The sequence below is a fragment of the Phyllopteryx taeniolatus genome, chromosome 7 (genome assembly GCF_024500385.1).
Source record: "Phyllopteryx taeniolatus isolate TA_2022b chromosome 7, UOR_Ptae_1.2, whole genome shotgun sequence".
NCBI lineage: Eukaryota > Metazoa > Chordata > Actinopteri > Syngnathiformes > Syngnathidae > Phyllopteryx > Phyllopteryx taeniolatus.
In genome coordinates, this window is record NC_084508.1 from 23,246,617 (window position 1) to 23,265,776 (window position 19,160).

Below are 19,160 nucleotides of genomic sequence, written 5' to 3' on the forward strand. Positions count from 1 at the left end.
AGTTAACCATCACTGCAGCCCTCCACCAGTCGGGGCTTTATGGCAGAGTGGCCCGACGGAAGCCTCTCCTCAGTGCAAGAGACTTGAAGGCTCGCATGAAGTTTGCTAAAAAAAAAAAAAAAAAAAAACACCTGGCATATGGCAGACATCCAATTTTTCATACCGCTTATCATATTCAGAATTAAAACTAATTATAAATTGCATCATTAATTGATTCATTAACATGATACAATTGATTCAATTTATTCGTGTCATTTCTTAAATTATTATTATTATTCTTTTTTTTTTTTTTTTTACTGAGAATTTTTTTTTTTCTCCTCACCAATAACTCTGGTAATTAAGGTCTGGAAAAAGTATGGAATTTTGACAGCTTAAATATGTGGGAAACCTGTGTAAGTATGCTAAAATTCTTGATCTTTGGGCTATTTTGACTATAGCATGTCACAGACATTATGAAACTTGGAACAGTTTTAAATATAATTTTTATTTTTATTTTAATTTGAACACGAAAGTTGCTTCCGTGATGTCAACATAACAGAAATTCAATAAAAATCATTATTAAATGCTATAGTTTCATTGGAACAACGCTTGTGTCTGTATGTGCACGTCTCTTGTGTAGTTGTCCTTGCTGTTAGCCAAAACAATATTCCAGTATGCAGTCTCCCACCTCGATACCTCACCGATTTGGTCAGTTGTCTTCTGAATTATGTGACAACTCTTCAAGGTCTGCTCGTGGCAAGATGTTGAGTGATAGACTCATTTACTCATTTTTCAAATATTTCATGTATCATATGCTATAAACAATCAATCAGTGTCCTGAGGAAAAAAACAACAACAAAAAAGATCAATATCCGATGACTGTTTCCTCAATTTTTAACAGCGATGACTCACCATTGTTTAACCTTGGCAACTCGAGAGCAGCAATGTTATGTAGCCTCGCACTAGTAAATTGTCAGATGTAATTTGGGCCTCTTCACAAGGAAGCTGACTATCCATCTAAAAGATGGACAGTCAGGTGAAACAGATCTGACCGTACAAGTGAGTGATGCTGTCCGCCCTTACCAAACTGTGCGAGTGCGTCAGGCAGCAGGATTTATCTTCTGATATGGCCACAAAGTGCATTCCGCTAACCTTGGAATGGCACGGCAACGACAAACATTCATTTGTGTCTTTTGAGTTTATCACCAGAGAATGACGAATCCACGTCCTCTGCATTCATCTTGTTCTCAACAGGCAATCCAAACAATATACGCAGATGAACATCAAAAACTACAGGCTCAGTAAATATGTCATTTTCCATTGTGTGAAGACACTGCTTTATTAGAGCAGAGTAGAGCAATGTGTTCTGTTTGTTACAGTTGAGAGCCACTTGGCATCCAATGTGAACAAGAGCCGTCTGGTGCAGCAGGACCTTCAGGTGGCCAAGAAGCTGCAGGAGGAGGAGGATGAGATCGCCAAGGTCGTGATCAAGAAGCAACATGTTGCCATGTAGGTGTCTCAAACACATTGACACACTCTGCTTGTTTACATTTAAAACAGGCCCAGCGTTTGTCTTTCACTTGCTGGTTCATATATGATGATTTAAATTAAGTTTTGTTCAACTCTTGAGGCATTAATTTTACATCTTGATTCAGCTCCAAACTGCCACTTTTGTGCCAGTCGACTTCGGAGGTTTCACTGTAGCAGTCAGTTAACAACACATTTGATGCCCGCACTTGCTGCTTGGGCTGAGTGGATGTGAGATAGGTGGCTCTACACGGCAGGTACCAATTACTCGTTTGTCCTCAGATTTTGCAGCAGTGCCCCACCTAGTGTCATAAAGCGTCAGTACAGACACTTGGGCGGCCCACTGCAACATTTGGCCTATTGCCATTTAACACTGGGCCCCACCCATAAGGGGTAAAAAAAAAAAAAAAAACACTCTCTGCTCTGCATTTTAATGGGACAAACCGGCTGAGTCATAGTTCAGTGCTGTCACAAACAACAGGTCCTGCACTCATGAGAAGAGAAGCATGACTACTTTATGCGAGCTCACCAACACAAGTGATGTCCTATTGGGCTCTTTGGTGCATGGCTTCGGCAATGGAGTAAGTGTGGTAGGCCTCAAGTAAAATATATCTGCTGCTACTGCCTGAACACACATGTACTCTCCTTTTGCATTATAAACCATATGTATAATAACAAATTTAGCAATATTACACACATAATTGTCTGGTTGTATTTATTGATCCCAAAGATATCCAGTAGCAGCAATAACATTTACAGAATTAAAATAGCAAAACAAAAAGGTTGTCAAAGATAAATGTAATAGTAAAAAGGGCATCAAATGTTCCATAATATTATTTGCTTAATGTGTGTTCTGAAAATATGTGCTAATGCAGACAATATTTGAATCATAATCCTCTTTATTTATTATTATTATTTATTATTTACCAAACGCACAAGGAATTTGTCTCCGGTAGTTGGAGCTGCTCTAGTACGACAACAGACAGTCAATTGACAGACAATATTTTTGAGAAATAAAAACACTCGCTGAGAAATAAAAGGTTACCAGTAATGTGGTAATGCTAATACGTTTTTTGTTTTTTGTTTTTTTTACAATTGTGCAAATTATGCAGAGTCCTAGCAATTTAGAGCAGTTTGAAATAACTAATAGAACAATAGTCTGGTACAGTGACTATTGTGCAAATCGCGCAGAGATTGTATGCAGTTTAAAGTGACTAGTAGTGCGATAATCTGGAAGTGTCAATTGTGCAAACGGTGCAGATACTTCTCAAGCACAATAGTTGGCAGTATTGGTCAACAGCAGATATGCAAATAGTGCAGAGTGGCGAGACTACTACAATGAGTGCACGAATAATGCATAATTGGCCCGACAGAGATGTGACAGCCCATGTAGGTATTTTCTTTCCAGGAAAGAGCTCAGAATAACAGTTCAGAGTGTCATACAGTCTGCAGCCATCTGAGAATGAGGAAGAGTCGAGGGTTTTATAATTTTCTAAACATTGGTGTGTATTGCGTCCTAAATTAACCACCGGTAGAAAGAGAGATATTCTGCTTTCAAGGTTGTCCTCATATGAGTTGGGTCTCCTGGACTAGAAACTCTTTACCTACCTCCCTAAATGAATCTCCTGTTTGTTAGCATAGAAAAGTTAATTTACGTTTGGAACACAGTGCATACCCATAGGCTGCAGACTTCTAGGTATCATGAAGGTCACACAGACAACATGAACCGATCACAAATACAGCAAAGACCAAGTGACCTGAATGCAAGTTAATAGCACAAAATATTGGATAACATTTACATTATGGATATGTAAACCAATGTGATAATTTAATATAATTTTCCATTAAATGTGCAATACAGTTAGTGCACAGACAGCAATGTAACTACATCATTTCAAAGAAAGAAATTCCGCTTGAAAAGTTGATGAATTCCTTTGTGCAATACAGTTGAATCACCTTGACGTTCATAAGGGCCTTCCATTCGAAATAAATGTGAGGAAGCGTCAGCAGGCGGCATTCTTCCGTCATTTAAACTGTTAAGCAAGATGAAAGACTTAACCCAGGAGCCAATTGTCTTATTTCAGTTAATAAGGTGGTGTTGTCCTCTATCTCCTCCCCGCGCTCACACACATACACACCAACTCACGGAAAACTCCAGAGAGCGCCAGGATAACGAGATGGCCCAGGAGATTCAGGACCAACTGGTTCGACAGGCTGAGCAAAAACGACGACAGCAGGAGGAGAAAGATGCGGTAAGGATAGATGCGCACAAACACGCATTGCACACACAACTTAGTATGACTTTAATGCCGCTCCCGTTTGTTAAAAAGGGAATTCCTCCCCAACCCAAACCTTAAACTGCTCAAGGGTGTAACTTGAACTGCTGTAACACTGACATCAGACATTTATATGCAGGGATCCTTAAAAACTGAAAGAAAAATGAGATTTTACGTTTGGGCCTGCCACGTCGGACAGGCATCTTCCCCCACCATCGGAGCCAGCTCACCACCAGGTGGTGATCAGTTGACCGCTCCGCCCCTCTCTCCAAGACATGGAAAAAAAAAAATAATTGAGAGAGACTAGATTAATCCTTGTCGTCGTATTTAGTGAATGAGAGGTGGCCTTTAAAAAGGTTTGTTAGCCTTCCTTAAACTTGCAGATACCCTGTATATATCAGCATAACATTAACATGTGAATATTCAGTTATATAAAACAAAAAGTTGGACGGTTCATTTGCTGTTGCCTTTCTAAACACACTCAAAGGTCTGTATCTTTGTTTCATGTGTGTGTTTGCAGGCTATTGCTCGTAAGCTTTATGAAAAGGAGATGAAAGAGGAAAGACGACGACAGAAACACCTAGATGAAGAGTACTATGAGAATCCAGAAGGTGAGAATAGTGCTGCTTTGTGCTATTCCACTATGGTGTGATTTAGAGCCAAATCTGAAATATTAAGTCAATAGAGCAACCGACTTGCATGGCAGATATGTGACCACCCAATTGGGTAACTTTGTGTTGTTCTTGTCGGACATGGTTACCATCCCTCACCTAAAACATTTCCCGTTATGTCTGAGCGGAGTAATCTCCTGTTGAACAAATGGACCTAGATGACCAGATGATGTGTTTAATTATATTGCAAAATCGATCAAGAAGGCGGCAGCGTAGGTGTTTTGATGGTGGTATTGAGGAACTATGGGGAAAGCTGAGTACGTCATCACATCATGTGACTAAAACGGACCAATCACGAGAGATGATCTCCGCGGCATTCTACGCACGACGACAATTTGTGCCGTGTGCGCGTCAAGTGCCGTATAGGGGTTGCGCGGCCCAATGCGTCGGTCACGTGATGCAATACGGGTGCTGTCGCCTGCGCGAGAGTATAAAGAAGGCTTTATTCTGGATGACATACAAGGAATTTGTCTCCGATAGTTGGAGCCACTCTAGTATGATGACAAACAGCCACTATGACAAAATATACATTTAGGACATAAAAAACACAACTGTAGAGAGTCACTGAGCAATGAAAGTGTAGCACGAGTGTGGTGATACTGATATAATGGCAGTTGTGCAAATGGTGCAGTTCTCAAGCAATTTAGAGCAGTTTAAAGTGACTAATAGTGCAATGATCTGGTCCAGTGACTGTAGTGCAAATGGTGCAGAGAGTTCTCACACATGAGTGGCCAGTACTAATCAACAACAGTATGCAAATAGTGCAGCTTGATAAAACATTGAGTGTACGAACAATGTAGATCGGTCATAATAGAGATGTGCAAAGTTGGCAGCATGTTGCAATGAAATTGCAAGTTAACAGTTTAAGAAGTTAATGGCAAGAGGGAGGAAGCTGTTGGAAGGTCTGCTGGTTTTAATTTGCATTGTTCAATAGCGCCTACCTGAGGGAAGGAGCTGGAATAGGTGGTGACCAGAATGTAGAGGGTCCAAGAGGATTTTGCATACACTTGTTTTCCTTTGTTTAGGGGCTAGGTAGACACAGATAATTTTTTTGGGCAGTCTTTACTGTCCGTTACAGTCCTTCTTTGTGGCAACACCAAACCAGACTGTGACAGATGAACACAGGTCTGATTCAATGACTGCTGTGTAGAACTGCCTCAGCAGCTCCTGTGGCAGGCCGTGCTTCCTCAGAAGCCGCAGGAAGTACGTCCTCTGCTAGGCCTTTTTGAGGATGGAGTTGATATTGGCCTCCCACTTCAGGTCCTGAGAGACTGTAATTCCCAGGCACTTGAAGATTTTTTTTTGTCCTGTTAGGTCAAGCAGAATGGAAAATCTATATCCCTTTTATGCCGGAACAGTTTTACTGTGTCACAGTGGAGTTTTTTAAGCTTTTGCTGTGGTATTATAATTGAGGTTTATTGAGAATCAGATTTGATCAGTCGAACAGAACAAAGTTTCTAGAAGGGAGAGAGAAACAACGACAAAAGACAAAGCACTAATTGTAAACAGGATAATTACATTATCTACAACAATGAAACATTAAATATGAGTGTTGCATGGGGCTGTAGTGCTACACCCTGTGAGGGAAGGACAGGACAAGATAGAACAGATAGATCTCTGTGGAGATGTTTTGGCCCACTCTTCCTTGTAGAATTGTTTGAATTCAGCAAAAAAGGAGGGTTTTATAGCATGAACGGCCTTTTTAAGGTCATGCGACTGCATTTCAATTGGATTCAAGTCCGGACTTTCACTAGGCAATAATGAAGGCCAAAACCTTCATTTTGTTTTTTTAAGCCTTTCAGAAGTTGACTTGCTGGTGTGCTTTGGATCATTATCCTGTTGCAGAACCCAAGTACGCTTCAGTCTTTGTAGTCCGGCCACTCCTGGGAAGGTTCACCACTGTTCTATCCATTTGCGATTAATGGCTCTCCCTATCTTCTTCTTTTCCTTTGATCGAACAATTTATTTATTTATTTTATTTTTTAATATACTGTTAACATGGATTCTATTCTCATTTATGAGGGATTGACTTCTATCGTTAAACTGCATATTTTGGCACTGATTATATTATATAAATTTGGTGTACAGAATTTCCATCAATCCATCCATTTTCCATTCTGCTTATCCTCTCTAGGGTCAAGGGCGTGCTGGATCCTATCCCAGCTATCTTTGGGCGAGAGGCGGGGTACACCCTGAACTGGTTGCCAGCCAATCGCAGGGAACACATAAACAAACAACCATTCGCACTTACATTCACACCGTCGGGCAATTTAGTGACTTCTGCTGCCCGAAGATTGCTGGGATAGGCTCCAGCACTCCCGCTACCCTTGTGAGGATAAGCGGCTCAGAAAATGGATGGATGGATGGATGTATGGATTATTTGCAAATTATGGTCGAAAATAAGTAAAATAAGTAATAAGTACAAACAAGCAAGATTTCAGGCTCTCACAGATCTGTAACTTCTTCTTTAAGAGGCTCCTCTGTCCTCCACTCGTTACCTGTATTAATGGAACCTGTTTGAACTCGTTATCAGTATAAAAGACAACAGTCCACAACCTCAAACAGTCACACTCCAAACTCCACTATGGTCAAGATCAAAGAGCCGTCAAAGGACACCAGAAACAAAATTGGAGACCTGCACCAGGCTGGGAAGACTGAATCTGCAATAGGTAAGCACTGGTGTGAAGAAATCAACTGTGGGAGCAATTACCGTATTTTCACGACCATAAGGCGCACTTAAAAGTCTTAGATTTTCTCCAAAACGGATGGGGCGCCTTATTATGCGGCGCGCCTTATGTGTGCATAGAGTTCCAAAATCTATAAAGGAAAGGCGGACGTGACTGAGGACAGCATGCGGATGTAAAGGGGGAAGGGTGCGTGTGAAGGAGGACGCTAAAGGCACGCCCCCAGTAGGTATATAGCGCCGGGGTGTGCATTGTGCAAAACAAAATCGGTTTGGCTAAGGAAAAATGGCACTTCCGAAGAGACACGCTTACGAAGCACAGTTTAAACTGCAAGCTGTCAGTTACGCAGAAGAACATGAGAATCGAGCAGCCACGAGAGAATTTAAGATCAACGAATCCATGGTTCGCAAGTGGAGGAAGCAGGAAAACGAGCTTCGCCAAGTCAAGAAGACGAAGCTGAGTTTCTGCGGAAACAAGGCGAAGTGGCCCGAGTTGGAAAACCAACTCGAGCAATGGATTAATGAGAAAAGAACAGCCGGGAGAAGCGTCTCTACAGTCACCATTTGACTGAAAGCAATAACGCAGAAGAAATGAAAATTGAACATTTTCAAGGAGCACCGTCTTGGTGCTTTCGTTTTATGAAACGGCGCCATCTATCCATCCAGGCAAGGACTACCATGGCACAGCAACTTCTGGCGGATTACAAGGAAAATCCACTCCTTCTGCAGTAAAAAGATTGCCGACAAATACATCCAGCCCAACCACATCACCAACATGGACGAGGTGCCGCTCACTTTCGACATCCCGTTGAACCACTGTAGAATAGAAGGGGACCACAACGGTAGCGATACGCACACCGGGGCACGAGAAGTCGGCTTTTACTGTTGTGCTTGGTTGCCATGGTAATGGACAGAAACTGCCACCTATGGTGATTTTTAAGAGGAAGACGCTGCCTAAAGAAAAGCTTCCAGCCGAAGTCATCGTTAAGGCCTATCAAAAGGGCTGGATGGACGAAGAGAAAATGAGAGAGTGGCAGAGTGAGCTGTACGTAAAGAGACAGGATGTTTTTTTTTCCACGCGTCACTGTCCCTGTTGATCTGTGACTCCATGCGCGCCCATCTCACAGCCGCTGGGAAAAACCGAGTGCAACTAAGACTGTGAGGCAACGCCAAATGAGTAACACCACCATATGTGAATGGATTATGGATGCTTGGGCTGAGGTATCTGCTTTGACTGTTGTCCGACCTTTTCGCGAAAGCCGGCATCATTGCTGAACGGCCCCCGGGCAACGAGACTGACTCTGACAATGACGAGAGGGAACCCGGAATGTTTGTTGGAGAATTTGCCCAGCTGTTCATTACGGACACAGAAGATGAGGACTTTGATGCATTTGTGGATGAGGATTAATAAAAAAAATAACGTGAGTACGTTGTTAAATACTTCAATAAAGTACAACCGAACTCAGTTTTGCTCCCGCTGCCTTTTTAAAAACATTGTTTTAGCGTGCATGCATGCCACCGTATGTTTTACCATGCCTGCGCCCAATAATACGGTGCACCTTATGTATGTGTTAAATACAGAAATAGACCCCGTAACTGAGACTGCACCTTTTAATACGGTTCGCCCTATGGTTGTGAAAATACGGTATTAGAAAATCGAAGACGTACACCTATTGAATGACCTGCAGAGAGCTGGGACCAAATTAACAAAGGCTACCATCAGTAACACACTACGCTGCCAGGGACTCAAATCCTGCAGTACCAGACTTGTCCCCCTGCTTACACCAGTACATGTCCAGGCCCATCTGAAGTTTGCTAGAGAGCATTTGGATGATCCAGAAGAGGATTGGGAGAATGTCATATGGTCAGATGAAACCAAAATAGAACTTTTTGGTAAAAACTCAACTGAGAAAGAATGCTGAACACCATACCTACTGTGAAGCATGGGGTTGGAAAGGGACCGGGACGACTGATCCGTGTAAAGAAAATAATGAATGGGGCCATGTATCGTGAGATTTTGAGTGAAAACCTTCCATCAGCAAGGGCATTGAAGATTAAACGTGGCTGGGTCTTTCAGCATGACAATGATCCCAAACACACCGCCTGGGCAACGAAGGAGTGGCTTCATAAGAAGCATTTCAAGGTCCTGGAGTGGGCTAGCCAGTCTCCAGATCTCAACACCATAGAAAATCTTTGGAGGGAGTTGAAAGTCTGTGTTGCCGAGCGCCAGCCCCAAAACATCACTGCTCTAGAGATCTGCATGGAGGAATGGGTCGAAATACCAGCAACAGTGTGTGAAAATGTTTGACCTCTGTCATTGCCAACAAAGGGTATATAACAAAGTATTGACATTAACTTTTGTTATTGACCAAATACTTATTTTCCACCATATTTTGCAAATCAATTCTTTAAAAATCAGATGTGATATTCTGGAAACATGGTCATGTTTACCACTGTGTTCCATCACCTTTCCTTTTAACAACATTCAAATAACGTTTGGGAACTGAGGACACTAATTGTTGAAGCTTTGTAGGTGGAATTCTTTCCCATTCTTGCTTGATGTACAGCTTCAGCTGTTCAACAGTCCGGGCTCTCCGTTGTTGTATTGTACGCTTCAGAGTGCACCACACATTTTCAATGGGAGACAGGTCTGGACTCCAGGCAGGCCAGTCTAGTACCCGCACTCTTTTACTACGAAGCCACGCTGTTGTAACACATGCAGAATGTGGTTTGGCTTCGTCTTGCTGAAATAAGCAGGGGCGTCCATGAAAATGACGTTGATTGGATGGCAGCACATGTTTTTCCAAAACCCCTATATGTACCTTTCAGCATTAATGGTGCCTTCACAGATGTGTAAGTTACCCATGCCATTGGCACTAACACAGCCCCATACCATCACAGAGGCTGGCTTTTGAACTTTGCGTCCATGATAGTCCGGATGGTTCTTTTCCTCTCTGTCCTGGAGGACACAACGTCCACAATTTCCCAAAACGATTTGAAATGTGGACTCGTCTGACCACAGAACACTTTTCCACTTTGCATCAGTCAATCTTAGATGAGCTCAGGCCCAGAGAACCCGGCGGCGTTTCTGGGTGTTGTTGATAAATGGCTTTTGGATTGCAAAGTAGAGTTACAAGTTGCAATTACAGATGTAGCACTGAACTGTATTTACTGACATTGGTTTTCTGAAGTGTTCCTGAGCCCATGTGGTGATATCTTTTACACATTGATGTTGGTTTTGATGCAGTGGCGCCTGAGGGATCGAAGGTCACGGGCATTCAATGTTGGTTTTTGGCCTTGCCGCTTACATGCAGTGATTTCTCCAGATTCTCTGAACCTTTTGATGATATTATGGACCGTAGATGATGAAATCCCTAAATTCCTTGCAATTGTACATTGAGGAACATTGTCCTCAAACTGTTTGACTATTTTCTCACGCACTTGTTCACAAAGAGGTGAACCTCACCCCATCTGTTTGTGAATGACTGAGCAATTCAGGGAAGCTCCTTTTACACCCAATCGTGGCACCCACCTGTTAGCCTGTTCACCTGTGGGATGTTCCAAACAGGTGTTTGATGAGCATTCCTCAACTTTCTCAGTCTTTTTTGCCACCTGTCCCAGCTTTTTTGGAATGTGTTGCAGCCATAAAATTCTAAGTTAATGATTATTTGCTAAAAACAAAGTTTATCAGTTTGAACATTAAATATCTTGTTTTGTAGTGTATTCAACTAAATATAGGTTGAACATGATTTGCAAATCATTGTATTCTGTTTTTATTTGTTTAACACAATGTCCCAACATTGGAATTGGGGTTGTCGATATGCCTTACCTTTCTACATTTCAGCAATAAGTATTTGGTACTGTAATTGCTTTATTCGTCTTCCAACACTTCGTATCACATCCCATCATCATGTCAGTCCCCAGTTTGTTGTTCCATTTTAAGCCATACATTCTTGTGACTGTGTTTTTTGAGCTTGTGATCCTCCAGTCTTTGATTTAAGTACATTTCCACTGACTTCATGTCCTATTAATATTTCAGGATACTAACCAGTATCACGTTGGGTCCACTTGTTTCTGCCTTGGCAGGTGCCGCCACGAATGTACTAACTACTGAAGTTCATATTTTGCCTTTGTGGTTACTTCTCACATCTCCAAGTGCCATTGAACCATTTGTATTTGTATTTTTTTCAATGTCACCCTCTTCCCAACACGTCTCCTTCATCTCGTTCCGATCAGCTGTGAGACAACCCCTCGACCTCGACAAGCCCACGCGTCACACATCTAGCTCCCCAGGCCCTTATGATGTGTATTCTCCAGTGAGTTCCCAACGTGATCATTCACCAGATTATAATTCGGTTGAGCCAAAAAAGAGCAGGAACCCGAAACAGGATCCAGCAGCGCCGCACAGCCGTTCCAGGTACCCCGAGCATTTCCTGGTGGCAGAGGGAGGCCGGGGGAGACATGCAGATCCATATCCAGATAACCTGCTGTCCCCCAAAGGCAGGCGTGGGGACAGGTATCCCGATTATGAACCTGTAGAAGGTAGGAGAGCACATGACATAAAGGCAGAGGACCCCGATAGAGCGGTAAGAAGGAGAGAGAGGCCAGCTCATTCTCCACTGAGTCCCAAGGAAAGAGACAAGGGCTGGGAGAGAGACCAGGACAGGAGACTTGACAGAGAGAGTGGCAGGGAAGTAGAGCGGGACCATCATTTGAGGAAACACCAAAGGTCAGACAGGGAGCAGGACATGAGGATGGCGAGAGGAGGAAGAGACCGGGAGCACTCCAGAGATGGAGGACATAGTGAGGACAGGTGTGAAGTGATAGACAAGCAGACACACAGAGGGACGGATGGACAACGAGCAAGGGCCAGGAGCAGGGAAAGGGCGCTTGATGATTTCGTCGAGCCGAGGGGGGGCAGAGTGTCCCGTGAGGAAGAAGAGGATGTTGCGGAGAGGGCGAGGAGGGCCAGGGGTCGCCAGCGGGTTCAATCCGGCCCCGACGAAGTGTTTGAAGAGCACAGGAACAACGACGGGAGAGGTGACAGCAGAGATTTGTGGGAATCTTCCAGCAATCGTACACCCACCAGCAACGAGACAGGTACCACCCTGATCCTCCATCTGGGTTCTATGGAGGTTTGCGTTGGTGTGCTGTGGTTGCTTGTTGCTTTGCCAATCTCAGGTGGTGGGCTGATCTAAAATCTCTAATGAACACACAATGACTCTGTTTGTCAGCTTGGTGATTTGATGGCTTGAAGTGATTTTCTGTTGTGGTATTCGCTCCCTTTTAGTGTGATCAAGTTAAAAATGATGAGAATTAAGGGGGTGAAATTTGGTTTTTGGAGAAGTGTTGCCGTAATAGTCTAGTAGGAGTGCATGACTAGTTTTCTAAAAGGACCTCAGGGCTGCTCAGCAATTTATTCTGCTTAATCACAGAAGCGGTCCAAAGGATTAAATACTGTGTGTGAGCGCACATCGACGCTGTCCTTTAAGGTACCTTCATAGCTTCGTAATCTCCCATTATCAAGAAGAAATTAATGTAAATTGAAATGATTATCTTGGGTTTGATCATCAGTTATTGACACCTTTCCACTGCTCTCTGGTAATTAAAACAAACTATCAACTGATAATCTAATGCTACAGTTTATTAGGTCAAGCAAGTACTGTATTGTTTTTAAATCAGTAATACTATATGTTCACTTACACAGGTCGACTTGTGCACAAAGGGAGTGGAGCAGTTGTAGAAGCAGAGTACGGGCTTGGCGAGGCCACTCGGGACCTGACCAAGCTGGATATGCGTGTGCAGGAGTCCAAGGACTTGGAGGTGGCCAGAAGAATGCAGGAGGAGGAAGTCAAGGTGAATGTCTGAATAAATATTTACACTGACCAGCCGCATGGTTGTGACCATTTGTACTTGTGGTTTTAGTTTGCATTAATTTAGAACTGCACTGCATCATACTGAGCGCATCCTAATATTAATTGGCATTATTGGACTGTATCTTAAATTTAAGTATATTGTGCCAGTGGTCGTAATGTTGTGTCCGATCAGTGTAAACATAAATTAAGCATCGCTTGCGAACTGTAAATGGGCGCCACAGCATTACAGTGGAGAAAGATCCCGTCTCATTAAACTGCCAAGCAATGCAGAGGGATCCTAAAACTGTCTCCTGTCCGGACTTGTGCCGTTTGTGATAAACAATGACATCATCAGACAGTGATTCAGTATTTGACACATTTAACTACAATGTGTAATATTTATGTACATATTTTATCACCCAGCTTGCAGAGGAAAAACTTAACCCTCTGTCTGCTTAATATTATATATGCATATCTTTTGTGTTGGTTTAAACACTGTCTCATCGGGATTTTACCCATTTTGAATACAAACCCAATTCCAATGAAGTTGGAATGTTGTGTAAAACGTAATTGAAAACAGAATACAATATTTTGCAAATCCCTTTCAACCCATATTCAGTTGAATACGCTACAAAGACAAGATATTGCATGTTCAAACTGTCAAATATTCACTCATTTTTAATGTGACGCCTGCAACACATTCCAAAAAAGCTGAGCTAGGGGCATGTTTACCACTGTGTGACATCACCTGTACTTTTAACAACACTCAATAAGCATTTGATAACTGAGGACACTAATTGTTGACACTTTGCAGGTGGAATTATTTCCCATTCTTGTTGATGTACAACTTCAGTTGCTTAACAATCCGGGGTCTCCGTTGTCATATTTTGTGCGTCATAATGCGCCACATATTTTCAATGGGAGACAGGTCTGGACTGTTACTGATACTGGTAACAACTTTGCATAAAAATCTGAAACGGATTCAGAGATGCAAAATTGTGCTAAATCAGTTGAAGAAACATAGACAACTTAGGGGGGGGAAGTGACCCAGTGTTATAGTTTAAAGAAAAAAAAAAAAAACATAATTGTTTTTGTCCGTTTCAGGCAAGCAAGAGCCATGTGCGTGCAGCCCAAGTTGCACAAGATGAGGTACCGGGGCCAGAACCTTTTTGTCTTTTAATATTGCTCAGCGTGTGTTTTCATACGAAATGATGAATCAGATGACCCTGTGACTGTCTACAAATAGTATTTTTATTCTTCTAGTTCATTTTTAAGTTGCAGGTTTTTATGAGTTAAAATATTAGTATAAAAGCCCTAGAAATGTGACACCTGGAAGTACATCAGTCATTTCATATTGTCCCTGTCGGGTGGGAAAACTCCTGTGTCAATTTTGCATTTCCTCATAAATGGATACTGTTGGTTAGTCCCCTCATAGGTTTATTTTGACAAATTACTGACCAATCTAAAGTGTTGGAAATAAGAATTTTTGTTTGGTTTTGGAGATAGGAGGATTCTGCCCGACAGCAATGATGTACAATGAATGCTGTTTGACCTGTATCAGGAAATCGCTCGGCTGCTGATGGAACAAGAGAAGAAGGAGTACAGAAAACATCGAGAACGGGAGAAAGAGCGGGAGAAGGAACGGGAGGAGAAGGAACGAGAGAGGGAGAGGGACCACTCTGCAATGGAGAAAATGGCAATGGAAAAGAGGCGACCGGAGGGGGACAATAGGGTATGTGTCGATTGATAGTTCTAATTCTAAAGTTGATTATTTGAATTCTAGAAGATACATATCAGAAAGGAAAGCAATGATTCTGTCTGATTTTCAAACCACTGTAAACTAGAAATGTGTATCCATCCAGGGATCTCATTTGATGTGCATCCTGCTTCTGAGGCGACCAAATATTAGCAGGGGGACGCATGAAGTAATTTCAATCTGCGTCCGTAGATGCATGGCTTAAAACCAGCCCAATTTATGTGTGCGTGTTGGTGATGAGCTTCCACACACAGCAAATTGAAGGAGGAATACACTAAAAGTACAAGTTCTGTCTAGGTGCTAGCCATTCCTAGGTAGAGTAGGCCGGGTTATCCGTCGATAAACAAAATGGACCCCGGAGTTTTTTCTGGACTCGATACATTTTCATTGTTGTGGTTAGCTCTATAGATGCAATTTAACTATTTATTACATTATCTAGCAAGCTAAGGCGCTAAACAGCTCACTCGACGTCGATGACGTCGTTTAAAACTGCAGCGCTCAGAGTTGTGTGTGTGTGTGTGTGTGTTCCCCACATAACTCATGCACACACATGAATACGTATGGGAAAGTTAACTGTTTATTTACCATAACCACAGCGGCACACGTTGTCAATATTCAGGCAATAGTTGACTTCAGCTAACTCATTTGTCATTTGATTGACGGGTGAAGGTCTCACATTCCAGCAGCTTGAGGGCAGCCCCTATTTTCCATTTTAGTTATCATTTATTTTACCAGGTAAAAGCTTATTGAGATATAAAATCTCTTTTTCAAAAGTCAAGAGGCAGCAGAAAGTATACAGGCAGCTGAAATTATACAGTACATAACACAACATTCATACAGTAAATAAAAATAAAATAAAAATAACCGATATTAAAATGAATGACATCTGATTTAAAAACAGTGACAAAGCCCAAATACTTTTGAGCACATCGTTGTTTATTTGTTTTGTATTATTCATTCAAATTTGGCAGGCTTTAAGAAATTTTTTGGGCCTCTTTCGTCGGTTAATGACCCTATACCTCTGTGCCAAATCTTTATTTGTTTAAGTGCAGGTTTTGTGAACCGAGCCTGGGTCTGTTTTATTTGTTCGACTTTACAATGCCAATGTTCAATATTCTTTAGAATTAAGTTATTTGTTCTTAAAAAGGATGTACTTGAGTTACTATGCTCTATCATTATATCAGTGGCATAAAAAAAAAAACAAATATCGATACTATTCATTTATCGCGATAGTTTTGGGGAAAATATATAAATTTGCTATCGTGGCAGGCTGAAACATAAGATATTGAGAGAGCAAGAGCAATGGATAACACAAAAATATTGTACAAACAATTTAAAAAATAGAGTAACAACTGTAATGAAAATCTGCACTATAGCGGCACCGCGAAGCAAGAACCGCGGTATAGCGGAGGATTACTCTATCTGTATTCCGCGATGATAAGTTGCAGGGGACTCCTTGTTCCAGGGCTGGGACTCATTTTTTCCAGACATTTGCATCCTGGGACTCACATAGTCTCAAGTGTAAAATGATCTATGTCCATCCATTTTCTATAGCGCTTGTTCTCATTAAGTTCTCGGGAGAGCATTTGACATTCCCCCACCCCACAGCTCTTGCATTGGATCTCATTAGGTGCAGGTATACCTATTTTTTTTTTTACTACTGAATGCGTTTGTTTTCTTTGTCGGTTTTCAGTCAAATTCGGATAATGTTGTTCGACCTCGAACCCGAGATGAGCATGACCACCAGAGGCACAAGAACCACCACAGGCCTGCCAGGTAACGACACACTTCTCCATCCAGCCAAGAAGCCTAAATGTCCTCATATTATTTTTTATCATTTGTAATATTTTTATTGACTGTCCATGTTGACGCACCAGGCCATCTCATCCTCGTACCCACGAGTATGAGAATGTGAACCCTGGTTACGGCTACGCCGACCACGCTGCTCCCCAACGGGCGCCTGCCAAACCCGAGGCTGCGTACAAAGGTAATCTGTTCCACCCACTTAACACAAATGCAGTCGATTCTTGACATGGCCAACACCCTTTGTGCAATTTGGACAGCTTGCGAGACTTCAGATCAATAAAAACAAAATCACGGATTAACTCCACAAACGTGCACTGGTGTGACAATGACCGTAGAACAGGAAATTGAACTCCTAGCTTCAAAGGCGGTACATGCATTGCTGTGCTGGCTTCAGTACTCCGTGGCTACAGTGTGTAATAAGTTGACATCAATAATAACTAAACACGGTACAGATAGTCTTAATGGCAAAGGACTCACCTCCCAGGCATGCAGAAATATACTGCATCGTTGAAGTTAATGGTGAGTAAAACTTTTTTTAGTTGTAATATACAATGGTTAACCTTGCTTTTTTTCATATGCTGGAAACTGAGCGTGCCTTCTTTGCGGGATGGTTACTAACCTTGAAGTGTCATACCAGGTGTGTCAGGCAAATGTTCCAGGGCTGGTGTCACAAAAGATGTATTTCGGATATATATTGTTTCCATTATTTTGCGTGGGAAAAATAATTGCAAAATATATCAGGAATAAATTGTAGGAAAGGAATTGTTTGACCTTTGCGGTTTCACAGTACTTACTTTAATCAAACTACTCTTGACTCACACGCATTAAGAGAAAGAAAGCAGCCAGGAGAAATGATGCCAGCTGTAATAAAAGAAAAATGATTTCTGGAAAAACTTCAATTCTAGTTGTGTGAATCTGCTGATGGATGTCTCGTCTACTTTTACAGGTGCCTATTACAAGCGGTGACTCAGGCTCCAGACAGGCTGTGTGTCCTCCTCTGTCTCCTCCCTTATTTATCCTCTTGTCTTGTCTTCACCCATTCACACTCTGCTGACCAAAAGCCTTCGGACAATCTGAGTTGGCAATGGATCCCCCCGGCCCCACTAGGAGAAAAGAACGTGCTGGAATCTTTGTCCCTTTTTGGGGGGGGAATATATATATATATATATATATATATATATATTTCTTTCTTAAATTCAGATTCTCATACCTGTCATAAAGCCCAAAGAGCAGCCTCATCTCATGCAGTCATTCCCAAAGTTCCTGGCGGTCAAAACAGAGGCTGCATTCACTTCGATGCGTCATCACAAGGGCTCCAGGCCTCTGACCCACGCCGCCTCGTCAGCTCACATTCCTTGACATCTTTTTTTGTTTTCATGGGACGTGCCTGCTCAGTCCGAGGTGGCCTCAACATTTGGCAGCTGCTTCTTCCACCTTAAAAGCTGTCATCGGTGTGCCATGCAACAAAAACAAATCAAAGGAGCCATATATTTTTTTTAATTTTATTTTTTTAAATCAAGATGCTGGCAGTTGGCTTTTCACTTGTCCACCAACCTTTTCCCCCCCCCCCCCCCCCCCCCCCGCACTCCAGAGGCGGACTGTAGAGGATTGGCACGAATGCTTTTCCGACTGACCTTACATTGATAGTGACCTACAAGCGTTTCTGCGTCACATAAAATAAACAAAACCAGGGGTGGGGAACCTACGGCTTGTGGGGCATAAACGGTCCGCCAGAGCATTTGATGTAGCACACCATACAAGTCTAAAGGTTGATAAAATTGGACAGGAGCTGTTACAAAACCAACATTGTCATAAAATAGAACAATAAGCATGTTTTTGTTAATCATAGTGAAGTAGTTATTAGCACATCTGCCCTGTTGGGTTAATGGAAGTTGAATGGAAATTGGCCACAGGTGTGAATGTGAGTGCAAATTTTCTCTCAATGTGCCCTGCTAAAAGTCAGCCTGCAACCCTAATGAGGACGAGTCCTATAGAAAATGGGTCATATTATATATATATATATATATATATATATATATATATTAGATTTTTGCATCACATTGGTTTTCATAACATTTTTATGGCCATCAGAGGTTTTATGAAATTAAAATAAATCAGGAAAAATGTTCCCAACCCCATTTGTAAAGCCTCTAAATCTATTAACGCTCAGCAGTCTCATACTTGCTGTATAGTCATTTTTTACAGAAGATGCGTGGCTTTGCCATATGAGAACTGCAAGCGCATTGCTTGTGCTTTTGTGAGATTGAATATTTGGTTATTCGATGGTTTGTGTGTGTGCGTGTGTGTAAATATTCTTCATGTGCTACCAAACTGACTAAGAAAGGGAACAGAAACACAATTTCTCATCTCATATTTACGTTTGCTTAAAAAGGGAGATGTTGATTTTTATGTAATAATTTTCTGCTCTTTCCTAGGATTGTTTTTGGTTTCCGTTGTTTTTCCAACGTAATAGAAGCACATTTGGAAGGAGGGGAATGCATTCAAACTGATCTGCTTGGCAAACTGACTTCAAATGCACATCAGTTCTCCGAGACATTTATTTTTTATTTTTTTTTAAGTGTTTTTACTCCATGTTCCGTTCTGTTC

The 19,160-nt window shown here is 42.0% G+C and overlaps 1 protein-coding gene across 6 annotated transcripts in view; it reads left to right on the forward strand.

Annotated features, from left to right (window-relative positions):
• Positions 1-19,160, forward strand: part of ccdc50a (coiled-coil domain containing 50a) — a 33,706-nt gene that overhangs the window by 14,027 nt on the left and 519 nt on the right. For 3 of the 6 annotated variants that reach the window (XM_061778751.1, XM_061778747.1, XM_061778749.1), the window contains 10 exons: positions 1,359-1,488; positions 3,665-3,758; positions 4,303-4,393; positions 11,373-12,236; positions 12,844-12,992; positions 14,096-14,140; positions 14,553-14,723; positions 16,441-16,523; positions 16,625-16,734; positions 17,500-19,160. The exon at positions 17,500-19,160 is cut by the window's right edge and continues 519 nt beyond it. In XM_061778751.1, the coding sequence (XP_061634735.1) occupies positions 1,359-1,488; positions 3,665-3,758; positions 4,303-4,393; positions 11,373-12,236; positions 12,844-12,992; positions 14,096-14,140; positions 14,553-14,723; positions 16,441-16,523; positions 16,625-16,734; positions 17,500-17,519 (1,757 nt within the window). In that variant the 3' untranslated portion in view covers positions 17,520-19,160. Of the gene's footprint in view, positions 1-1,358; positions 1,489-3,590; positions 3,759-4,302; positions 4,394-11,372; positions 12,237-12,843; positions 12,993-14,095; positions 14,141-14,552; positions 14,724-16,440; positions 16,524-16,624; positions 16,735-17,499 lie in introns of those variants that run through there. The other 3 variants (XM_061778752.1, XM_061778748.1, XM_061778753.1) reach the window with 3 other exon arrangements.